The 12,427-nt window shown below is 48.2% G+C and overlaps 1 protein-coding gene across 1 annotated transcript in view; it reads left to right on the plus strand.

The window, feature by feature from the left end:
* Positions 1–1,412: 1,412 nt before the first annotated feature.
* Positions 1,413–12,427, plus strand: part of LOC116437364 (hsp90 co-chaperone Cdc37-like 1) — a 28,466-nt gene continuing 17,451 nt past the window's right edge. Inside the window, exons 1-2 of the mRNA XM_032095034.1 lie at positions 1,413–1,582; positions 6,996–7,059. Coding sequence (XP_031950925.1) covers positions 1,413–1,582; positions 6,996–7,059 — 234 coding nt within the window. The remainder of the gene's footprint in view (positions 1,583–6,995; positions 7,060–12,427) is intronic.

Below are 12,427 nucleotides of genomic sequence, written 5' to 3' on the forward strand. Positions count from 1 at the left end.
AGGGAAAGGTACCCTGGATACTGGGATCAGAGAAGGGACCAGTCCCCATAAGAGCATCTGTTCCCACTGCACATCTAGGGTTGTCAGCAGGGAGCTGCATATTCCCTAATGCAGCCTTGTCAGCCAGCTTTCTCCAGGTATTCTCGAAAACTGCACATTGTACAGGTTGAAATAGGATTTGACCTAAGTGTCTGATATCAAATGGAGCAAGCAAATCTGTATTTATCACCCTTATTATTTGCATAACCTCAGCAGAACCATGTTGTGCAACCTTGGATTGCAGATCCTGTGCAACCTTCCAGGCAATTACCTCATACTTATCATGCTGGCCTGAATTTGGGAGAGCCTTATACACTGGGAAAGCTTGGATCTCCCCTTTCAGGGTGTCACTACCATCCTGAACTACTGGCACAGCCTGTGGATGCAGTGTAACAGCTTCCTGAGTACTCTCAGGATCCTCAAATCTGCTTGGCATTCCCAGTGTTTCCAATAAATCCCAATCGCCCTCCTCCAGAGCCTGCATCTTAAGCGACTCCCAGAAACGGTTGTTGTGGGTCGGGAGCACTGTCACAGTGCAGTCCGGGAAGGTCCAGGGGTGAGACTGGAGCAGCCTTTTCTTTCGCCTCCTGGCTACAGCGGCTTTATGCCCCAGGGCCAAAGCCTCCTCTGCCTCACTGCCCGACGATGAATCGTTGGTTAAAGGCAACTTCGAGGTGCCGTGAACAAACAAACGTGGGCAGGGAGGAACGGACTGACCAGAAGAGAAACTGGCAGCACAGGCTGCAGTCGGCTGCACTGTGGTTTGAACTGCAGCCTCTTTCCGGGACGCTACCTCGGCCAGTCTCAACCGATCTGGCGCTGAAGCTGCTGCTGCCGTCTCCGGTGCTGCAGCCGTCTCCTGCGCCGCAGCACTGTTCAGAGCCGCCGCCGGCCCTTGTGCTGTGGTCGCGCCCGGCGCCACCGCCGGCCAGGGCGCGGCCGCCGCGTCCATCGCTTCTGTCGCTGGTCTCGGCCCTGTTGGTGGTTGGAGCGCTGGCGCTGCGCCGGTGGATAACGCCGAGAGGTCTGCCACCGCCACCGCAGGTTCTGGGTTTGGAGCTGCTGGCCGTGCCACTTCCTGGTTCGCCGCTTCTGTCGCGGGGGGCTCAGGCGGCGCGGAAGGCACAGGCATAGTGCGCCCCGCACTGTGGGGCACCTCTGGCAGGTGCAACAGCTGCTTTTGCAAGCTGAGCAGTTCCGATAGCTGCCGTGATATGTTCGGCAGCTCTGTCAACAAAGGCAGATGCTGTATTAGAAGGTCGATTGCTTCATTCTGCTTTTCCACAGTACTATCTGGCACTATGCCAGCCAAAGGCGTCCATCCGGGCATCCTCGGTGCGGCAGGCGCCTGCGCAGCCGGGCTAGGAGCCGCCATGGCTGTCCAAGACATGAAACCCCCGAACCTCGGCCCCGAAAAAGCGGTGGCCGCCGCTGAGCCAAACGGCAAGGCGGGCTGCACGCCACCTCGCTGCCCACACACCCCCGCCAGTTGCTCTGCTGGCGTGGTGCCCTCGGGTGGCATGGGGTCCTGCGGCAGCGCAAGGTGACCCGGTGCAGGGTCCGGGGCATGCTCTGCCCGTGGAGCTGGGGCGGATTTTTTGGATCTCTCTCCTTCACATTCCACTGAGGCAGGCGAGCCAGCTTTATTGTTACAGTCAAGGTCTATCAGCAGAATGAACATAGACCGCCAAGTGCATAATAATTCTAGCACTGCTGAATCCCCAGATGGGAGCTCGCATCGGTTAGCACAGCCTATCTCCTGCCACAGCCCAAAATCCAGGGTGGTGTCTGCGTTCAGGGAGACGCCATGTAGGGCGGCCCAGTCTAATAACTCACAAAGTGAGTTCTCAGAGATGGAGGCATTCATTGAACTGATAACACCTTTCCAGACTGATAGCACAGCGTCGGTTTTTAAACCGCTGTTTGCCATTTTCTCAGTCCCGTCGGACATCCTGGTCCGGGGGGGGGGGGGGGGGGGGGGGGGGGAAGGAAACAGCTTACCTCTAGAGAAATTCGGCTTGGCTCGCAGCGTGCAGGACACGTCACAGCGTGCAGATCACGTCGGCGTGCACCAAATATTACTGTATCCCGCAGCCGTAGGGAGGAGAGGAGAGAGATCCAGCAGGCAGGAATTGTGCAGCAAGATTGATTTATTTAATTATTTTACAAACTCTTTTATAGACTTTTTTCTTCATAGTCTAATTGGACAAAGGATCAGTCACCCCCTGGGGTGATTGGCTAAAATCCTAAACATCCATTGTCAAAATATTTTTCTACTGTACCATAAACATAGTTCTACAAGGTTGCAGGTGTTCATAGTTTACGGAATTTCTGCAATATCTTCCGTGAGTGAGAAAATTATCTCACGGGCCTAGAAAGAAGCAGGAAAGTTTCTTGCTAACAGCATTTTTGTATCCACAATCTCCCTTCCCCAGACTCAGCTTCAGTCAAATAACTCTCCTCCCTTCTTCTAAGTGTCAACTTGGTTTATCAGGTTACCCTGAGTTCCTAACAATTCCTTTGATGCGGTGACAGAAGGTTAGGGAGGTTGTGTAATAATTTCTTTCTACTGTTCCTTGCTTCTTACTCTGGGTTCTTCCACAGGCTGCAGTCCCTTTGGGGATGTACCTGTTCTGGCATGGGGCACCTCCTTCCAAGGGTGCATCTCCAGCCATGTCCTTAGCAATGTCTTTTTCCATGTGTCCCATCCATTTTTCTTCCTCCAGCAACTGCTGCTCATATCTTTAATATGGTTGAGCAGACAGTGCCACGTGCTTCTCTGACTGGCTGAAGTTTTGGCATGCAATGGGTTGTTTACATCAGTTTCAGAGCTGGCTGGAACTGGCTGACTGGCACAAGGCAATTCATGGCTTCCTCCCATATAGATCACCCCTGCAACCCACTGCTACTGAAACCCTGAAATTTATACCTAATACACCCACAGTAAAAAGTGAGCATTTTACAAGAGCTGGAGTGGAGGAGTTAAACATTCTTATGATTAAAAAATAAACACTGATACAGTGCATTTCTCCATAGGTGAGAAATCTCTAAATAACTAAATTATAGTCATAGAACAAACTAGGTTGGAAGGGATGTTGGGAGGTATTAAGTCCAACCCCCTGCTCAAAGCAGGTTGCTTGAGGCCTTGTTCTTTTGAGTTCTGAATATCTCCACAAATAGTTTTCACAACTTCTTTGGGCCCTTGTCCCAGGGTTTGAGAACCGTACTGGAAAAGAACTAAGTGGAATTGCCCTTGTTGCAGGTTGTGTCCACTGCCTCTCATCCTGTCCCTGTGCACCTCCTAGAAGAGGACTCTATCTTCTCCACATTCTCCTATTAAGCAGTTGTTGACAACAACAGGATTCCTTTTGGGTCTTCTCTTGTGAAGGCTGAAGAAACCCAGCTCTATCATCATCTACTCATATGTCACATAGAATAGAATCATAGAATTACTAAGGTTGGAAAAACTCTAAGATCATTGAGTCCAAGCATTAGCCAAGCACCACCGTGTTCACCACTAAACCATGTCCCCAAGTGCCACATCCATACATTTTCTGAATACTTCCAGAAGTCCCACCCAATTTGGTGTCATCTGCAAACTTACTGAAGGTGCACTCGATCCCCTCATCCAGATTGTTGATAAAGATATTAAACAGGACTGGCCCCAAAACTGAGTCCTGGGGAACACCACTAGTGAGCGGTTGCCAACTGGATTTAACTCTATTCACTACCACTCTTTGGGTCCAGCCATCCAGCCAGTTTTTCCCCAGCAAAGAGTATACCCATCCACACCATAGAAGGCCAGTTTTACCAGGATAATACTGTGGGAAACAGTGTTAAAGGCTTTACTAAATTTGAGGTAGACAACATCTACAGCCTTTCCCTCATCCACTAGGCAGGTCACCTGGTCATAAAAGATCAGGCTGGTCATGCAGGACCTGCCTTTCTTAAACCCATGCTGGCTGGGTCTGATCCTCTGGTTGTCCTGTACTTGTTGCATGATGGCACTCAAGATGATCTGCTCCATGACCTTGCCTAGCACCGAGGTCAGGCCAACAGGCCTGTAGTTCCCCAGATCCTCCTTCCAACCCTTCTTGTGAATGGGTGTCATACTGGTCAACCACCACTTGCCTGGGACCTCCCCAATTAGCCAGGACTGCTGATAAATGGAGATGGAGATGATGGACAGTGGCTTGGCAAGCTCTTCTGCCAGTTCCCTCAGTACCCTCAAGTGGATCCCATCCAGCCCCATAGACTTGTGAGTATCTTGGTGGCACAGCAGGTCAGTAACTACCTCCTCCTGAATTATGAGGGGTTTATTCTGCTCCCTGTCCCCATCTGTCAGCTCAGGGGCCTGGTTGCCCTGAGTATAACTGGTCTTTCTGTTGAAGACTGAGGCAGCGAAGGTATTTACCTCAGCCTTTTCCTCATCCTTGGTGACAATGTTCCTCCCCACATCCAATAAGGAATGGAGATTCTCCTTGGCCCTCTTTTTGTTAATAATTTATTAATGAAAACACTTTCTATTATCTTTCACAGCAGTGGCCAGATTGAGTTTTATCTGGGCTTTCACCTTTCTAATTTTCTCTCTATATGACGTAGCAACATCCTTGTACCCTTCCTGAGTTGCCTGCCAATCCTTCCAAAGGTAGTAAACTCTGGGTTTTTTTCCTGAGTCTCAGTGAAAGCTCCCTGTTCAGCCAGGCCGGTCTTCTTCCCTGCCGGCTCATCTTTCAGCACATAGGGACAGGCTGTTCCAGCACCTTTAAGATTTCCTTCTTGAAGAATGTCCAGCCTTCATGGACCCCTTTTTTATTAATGACTGTTTTGCAAGGGACTCTCTGAACCAGTGTCGTGAAGAGGCCAAAGTCTGCCCTACGGAAGTCCAAGGTAGAAGTTTTGTTGACCCCCTTCCTTACTTCACTGAGAATTGAAAACTACAATTTCGTGGTTGCTGTGCCCAAGACGGCCTCCAACCCTTCTCTATTCATAAACAGCAGGTCTAGAGGGGCCCCACCCCTGGTATGCTCCCTTACCAGCTGTGTCAGGAAGTTCTCTTCTACACACTCCAAGAACTTCCTAGACTGTTTTCTCTCCACTGTGCTGAATTTCCAGCAGATGTGAGACATCTGTCAGCCACTTGTAGAATGCTTCATCTGTCTCTTCATCCTGGTTGGGTGGTCTATAACAGACTCCCACCAGGAAATCTGCCTTGTTGGCCTTCCCCCTGATTCTCACCCATAGACACCCAACCTTATCATCACTATCCTTGAGCTCCATACAATCGAAACAGTCCCTAACATACAGACCCAGAATTCCAGCAATGGCACCAGCCTCTGTGTTGCATACAGGTAAAACCTTATAAAATGAAGGCCTTGTTGCCTTTGTAAAATCATGGTTCAGGCCTGTTACTTCGGCTAGAGAAGGACTGTGAGAAAAGTCCGTGAGAAGAAAAACAATTCGTTTTTACCCATGAAAATGTAGTATCAACAGAAGCAAGAAAGTTAAATAGAAGGAGAAAACAGCAACATATCTGCACCTGTTATTTTTCTGAATGCTTGAATGCTTATGCTATAGGTAGCCAATGGTAGTATATTGTAGTTAATAATAGCCAATGAGTCTATTGTAGTAGTTTAGCAGCCAATGAATATGTAACACGAGTGATAACATACAAAGGGTGTATAAAAGAGGCTGCTTTCTTTAATAAACGGCTTTTTGCCCTTTGTCCGAGGCACTGTCCATGTGTGTCGTGGCCGCCCCAACAGCGACACCTCTGAGCCACATTAATCAGGTGGCTTCTCCCGTTCCTTTCAGTATTCTTCCCTCCTACTGAAGGGATCTAGGAAAACACCACCTGTGCTACTTGTCCCTTCAACCAATCGCCCCAATGCCCTGAAGTCCCTTTTGATCGCCCTTGGACTTCTCTCTTCAACATCATCACTACTGACCTGGACAACCAATAGTGGGTAATAATCAGAGGGCTGTACCAGACATGTGAGTTTCCTAGTAATGTCTCTTACCTGAGCTCCAGGGAGGCAGTAGACTTCCCTGTAGGATGGGTCTAGCCAGCATATCGGGCTATCTGTTCCCCTCAGAAGGGAGTCACCTACAACAATTACCCTTCTTTCTTTCTTTCTTCACCGAGGGAGTTGTAATGCATGAGGTTTACTGACTTGCCCTAGACAACCCCCTGGATGGACCTTTATCTGCATCATCATTTGCCTGGCCCTCAAGTTCCAGAGCCTCAAACCTAGTGTGTAAGGGCACCTGGGAAGGTGAGGGAAGCCAGGAGGGGATTCACCTGCTGCCCAAGCAGAAACCTGTTTCTATTCCTCCTTGTCTCTTAGGTCACCTCCTTCTGCCTTGTGGTGAGAGGGTAGGGGATCCTCTGCTTCTTGTGGTGTGTCCATCTGTCTCAGGGATGGTAGACTAGCTCCACCAGTCTATCTCCCCCTCACACTCCCTGATACTCTTTAACCTTTCTACTTCCTCTTTCAGCTTTGCCACCAGGCTGAGCAGATCATCCACCTGGTTGCCCCTCACACAGGTGCTAACTCTGCTGCCCTCTGATACCAGTGACAGGCTGTGGCACTGCCTGCAGCCTGAGTCCTGGATAGCCTCATGTTTGTGCAGGAGCTCTGTCTGGGTCACCACATGCCTTCTGGCAATGGCTTTCTGGCAAGTGGAAACCATGGCTAGGTTTCATCTGGGAGGGTGATGACCACTATTTGGTCTCGCCTCGAGTCAGTAGGGGGACTGCGTGGTCCCTGCACGCCCTTCTTGTGCAAACTGCCTCATCCACCCTGGTTAACATTCTATGTGTTGTTTGCCCACTGTTCGCCTCTCTCCTGGTCACTGCTCCCTGGGGGTGGCTTTTGTATGGGTGGGGTTTGGCTGCCTTCACTCCTGGCCTCGCCCACACTGAGTCTCTCTCTCTTTTTCTCTCTCTGCTCTAGCTTTGCAGTTTTGCCAGTTTTCAAGAAGATCCCCGGGGTCTCCCAGTTCAATCCTCCACTCAGAGTATGTCTACTGGAGCAGTTCACCTTGGAGACTCAGAAGTTTTTTCCTTCTCACCTCTTACTAGGGTACTGTATGTATTCTATAAATTCAAATCTGTGGGCAGAGAAAGAGCCTTTCTCACATTGCCAGGAGTCAGAAGCTTCCTTTTTTCCCAGTCTTGGGAGTATCCATCCAGCACTCATTTGAACATTGCCTATAGCTGTCCCTCTTTCTATATAGCTATAAATAGCATAGATAGGTCATTAGAAATGATGCCTTTTCCTGGTCTTAAAATCAAGAGTCAAACACAGTTAGAAGGGAAAAAGGGATTTTACCTTGGTATTTATTTTAAGGATCCTTAGGTGCACTACGTCCAGGTCGAATGCACCTCAATGCACACCACAATGCCCACCCCCAAAAGATCTGGTATAACATTATAGGTTATTACAGCTGGTGACGGGGGTCAGCGGCTCTGACCCAGGAAGAGGTGATCGGTCCGGGGAGATGGTCCCGAAAGGAATCGCCTTCCTGAGGCCCGGTGTCTTCCCTCAGCTGCTGGCAGGAGGGCCCTTGCAGAGACTGTCAGCTCTTTAGTGATTATCAGCTCGTGATTCCAGCTCAGCTCTGCAGGGCAGCCTCCAGGCCAAGCCAGACCAGAGAGAGAGACGAGAAGGCTTGTGTGGCTGGTTCCTCACAGAAGGTAGCTTTATTGTGGGTCCCCTCCAGCGAAGGGGTGAGCCAGGGATGAGAACCCTCTCTCTCTAGGGGCCCAGAGAGCTTGCTTTTATAGGGATACAGGGGATCAGTAAAGGCCAATGGGTTACAGAGGATCTGGGATGGGAACAGACCAATGGGTTACAGAATGAGCTGCATAGTCTCCCAAAGGATTGTGGGTCTGCCTTTCCTCGCCGTGACCAAAGTGGTTGCCTTTCCAGGGAGTCCTGCTGGGCAATTGCAAAATCTCTTAGCACAGATCCCTCCAGGTCAGGGGCTGGGCATACCCCACAATAGGTCTTACTAATTAGCATATATATCAAAAATTCCCCAATGAGAAGCTTGAATGAGCCCCCCCCCTCCCCAAGGAACCTTCCCCTGGATGGTTCTATCTTAGTTTACAGAATGTGTTCTGGAGAGGACCTTGGGGTCTGGGGCACACTGATCCCTAACTACGAAGCTTCTAAAATGTTTAGTCTCCTAGCTGAACAAACAAGTCCAAGAATGTAGGCAAAAAGCACTAGGAATACAGAAGTTGTAAAAAGGTATAACAGGGGTATAAAAAAAAGGCAAAAAATCATCATGGCATCAGAAAGACTGCATTGTTTATAATGATGCCTTAAAGAACCTGGAAATAAAACATCACACTTTCGAGATAATATTAGTATGGGAGGTAATATAAAGGCTGGTCTTTATTGGAGGCCTCCAGGGGCAGATATGGAAAATGTCCACAAAATGCCCACCCCCATATGGGGTGAATAAAGTTTCATAAGTTTAGCAAATTAGCATAATTGACAAAAATCACCAATTAGATACATAAGAGGTGAGGTAATTCCTCCCCTGGTTCAACTGTCTCTGAATCCTGCCCCCCCCCCCCCCCCCCCCCCCCAGATGGGACTAAACTTTGTTTACAAAAATGTTTCTCAAAGAGCTGGTTTTGACCTTGGTTCCCAGGAAGAACCAAGATAGGATAGGGGCCTTGTACCCCCCGGCGCTTGGAGCTCTGGAATGTGTTTTGTCTTTCTGCCTGGGGAAAAAGTAGGGAAAAGTACTGGGAAAACTAGTTACAAATGCAATAGGCTGCTGTCTTGGTTTGAAAGACAGGTGTCTGCTAAGGAAGGCAGAAGCCTCCCTTGGAATGGCAGATGCAACCCCCCTTCCCTCCGAGTTATTATAATTTTGAAATCAAGGGGCTTTTAGGCAAAGATGTGGGAAATAGGAATAATAGTTCTTTACTATTATATATCTATATGTGTATAACCAATCAAACAAACAACAATAACTATGGCAGTAACAGCAAACAATCACAAACCCAGTCCCAGCCTTCTCGTCTGTCAGGCCCTTTCCCCTTGGGTGCAGTTCCAGTCGCAGCCGGCAGGGGCGCTGGCGGCTCCCGGTGAGCAGGGCAGGTGCGATGGTTCCCCCGCGGCTGCAGGGGGCGCTCCAGAGAGAGCTCAGGGAGCATGTGGCACTGGTGGCCTGGGATTCCAGGAAGGGATGGAACAAAGAAGCTTCACAAACCCCTGGGCAGCTGATCCTGGTGTCTGGCCGGACCCTCGGGAACGGCAGGCTGGAACAGCAGGCGGGACGAGCACAAATCCCGGATGGCAGACGAGGTGTATCGAAACGGAGAACCCCCCAGAGGTCAGGGCAGGCAGGGCGAGCAGGGCTACAACGTAGCGAAGGCTCGAAGCAGTGGCGGGGCAGGGCGGCCACAGCCGGGCCTCCAGCGGGGCAGGGAAGGTGGGCCTGGGATCCTGGGGTCTTTCTCTGCAGAAGGAAAAAAACAGCAGACGAAAAACAGCTTCCCTCTCCAGCGTTTGGGGGCCGAACTGCCCACACACCCAGATGAAACAAAAGAGTAGCCAGGTGCACCCCACCTTCAGTGGGTAGCTCTTTGTTTTCCTTAAGTACCCAGCAATTTGTCCTCCTAGCAACAGTATGGGGGAAAATTCCTTTAACAGAAAAAACTAGAACTCCTAAAACCCCAACAGCTGCAGAGCTACAAATATGTGTGTAAAGAATATAGAGAATATATAAAAGAAAAAAACAAAAATCAGCATCAATAAGAAGTTGTAATTTTTTTCCACACTGCAAGTAGTCAATTGTTCTTTAAAAAGACATTTGCTGTGATTCTGAAACAAAGTTTGCATGAGCACTCTGATTAATCTGCACTGAAGTTTCCTCCAGATAAACTCTCACAATTTACAGTGTCCTTCCTATCCCTCTGCCAAAGATGGTCGCCATCACTAACTTCAGAATATTGCACTGGAAAGCTGAGAAGCTTATGCACACATTTTATTTCTCACTTCTGGTGGGAGGGCATAACAGATCATAGAATTATAGAACAGCCCAGGTTGGAAGGGACCTTGAAAGATCATGAGGCCCAACCTATAATGGGAAAAGGAGCCTAGATGAGATTATTTAGCACTCTGTCCAATAACATCTTGAAAACCCCCAGTGATGGGGACTCTACTACATCACTGGGGTGGTTGTACCAGTGATTGATTTTTCTCACTGTAAAAAATTTCTTTCTTATATTGTGATGAAACCTCTACCAGGTGTAAGTTGTACCCATAGCCCCTTGTCTTGTCCACGTGGCTACTTGAGAAGTCTGTCACCTCTTCGTAGCCTGTAGATGGTTTAGAGAAAGAAAAGATTCTTAAATTGCTGAGTTTCTAGTGTACATCTGTAGGCAATATAAATACTTAGGTTTAAGAAATCACTTCTATCTCCTAGCCCTCTCAATATATTTGATATAAGGAAAGGGATACTATTGTTGTGCCTTAGCTAATGCATAGATTAAATTCCACTTTCACTGATAGTCCAGGCTAAGATGCAAGGACATGCCTTGAGTAATTGTATTGTGTTTATGTGGCAACGTTTGGGTAGTGGAGAGGCTGTAAGAGTGGCCTCTGTGAGAAGACACCAGGGGCTGCCCTCATGTTCCATTCAGGTCCAAAATGGACCCACTGCAGGCTAAAGCTGAGCCAATCAGTGAAGCTGGTGGCACCTCTGTAAAAACATTTAAGAAAGGGAAAAAAATACTGTGTAGCAATTGTGAAAGAGAGGAGTGAGGAAAAAAAATGTGAGAGAAACAACCCTGAAGACATCAAGGTAAGAGGAAAAAAAATAAGGACGTGCTCCAGGCACAGGAGCAGAGGTTCCCCTGCAGCCCATGGAGAAGACCATAGTGAAGCAGGTTGTCCCCTAGCAACTCAAGGAGAGGACCACATGCAGAGCAGGTATTCTCTACAGCTTGTGGAGAGGACCATGCTAGAGCAGATATCCACACTGCAGCCTGTGGAGGGCACTGCAGCCTGCGGAGGGCATTGCAGTGGAGCAGGTGGATGTGCCCTGAAGGAAGTTACAGCCAGTGGAGAGCCCATTCTGGAGCAGAGTCCTGACAGGAGCTGCAGCTCATGGGGGATGCACATTTGAGCAGTATTTTCCTGAAGGACTGGACCTCATGGAATGGAATCATACTGGAGCAGTTCTTGAAGAAATGCAGCCTGTGGGAAGAAACCCATGCTGGAGCTGGGGAAAAGTGAGGAGAAAGGAATGCCAGAGAGGCAAACTGACCACAATACCCATTCCCCATCCCTCCAGTGGTGCTCAGGACAGGAAGGATGTCTTGGGGCAAATGGAAGCTTTCAGACAAGCCCTGCCTTAGCCTCAGATTTTGTCAACAGTTTAAATTTAAGGAATCACTCGGGTCTGCAAGTTCTAACAGAGGCAAATCGGGTCTATTTATAAAAATGAATTATTTATTAAACAGACAAGCAATAACAGATGAAAGATCTTAATCAGAGTTACTACACAGTATAAAACTAAAGAACTACTAGTAGATTACAGCATAAAATAAAATAATGCACTATATCAAGGTACCTATATTAAAGCTAGCAAAAGAAATAGTATTGATTAGGAGTCAAATGTAACTTACTACTGAAATGATAATAATGTACACAGATTCCTTCACTTAACCCCTGGGGAGTAACCACGAAGCAGGCGTCCCCGCTCAGGGGAGAAACTCCACACATTTCCAGGAAAATGTATGGAAGATTTCTGCTTTGGGAAAGTTTGGTGTGGCTTTTATAGTTTGTAAAGTAAGGTGACTGTCAGTCAGAAATCCAGCTTATATTCCAGATCTCACTTCAACAGTAAGATGTTTATTGGCAGTTGAGAGATGCCAGGCCAGTATTAACTCCATGTTGCCAAAATAACTCACTACAAGACAGCTTGTCCTGTTTGAATTATCTGACGGGTTAACAATCAACAGATAAGCTCTTGTTGGGGGGGTGAGATGCCCTGCTACAGAGGAGGAGACAGAAGAGTCAGGAACAATGGAATGAAGTTGAGCTTGGGAAGGGAGAGGGGAAAGTGCTTTCAGTTTTGTCTGTTTTTCACCATCCTACTCTATTTTCAATTGGCAATAAATTAAATTAATCTTCTCTGAGTTGAGTTTGTTTTGCCCATTGCAGTAATTGATGAGTGATCTTTGTGCTTTTATCTCGACCCATGAGCTTTTTCTTATTTCCTTCCCCTCTCCTGCTGAGGAGGGGTAGTGATAGAAGTAACTTAGTGAACACCTGACAGCCAGCCATGGTGTAGTGGGTTTAGTTCATAACCAGGCAGAAACACCAATTGAGTGTAGTGGTTTGTTTCAAAATATCCA

Source organism: Corvus moneduloides, chromosome W (genome assembly GCF_009650955.1).
Source record: "Corvus moneduloides isolate bCorMon1 chromosome W, bCorMon1.pri, whole genome shotgun sequence".
In the NCBI taxonomy this organism is placed as follows: Eukaryota; Metazoa; Chordata; class Aves; order Passeriformes; family Corvidae; genus Corvus; species Corvus moneduloides.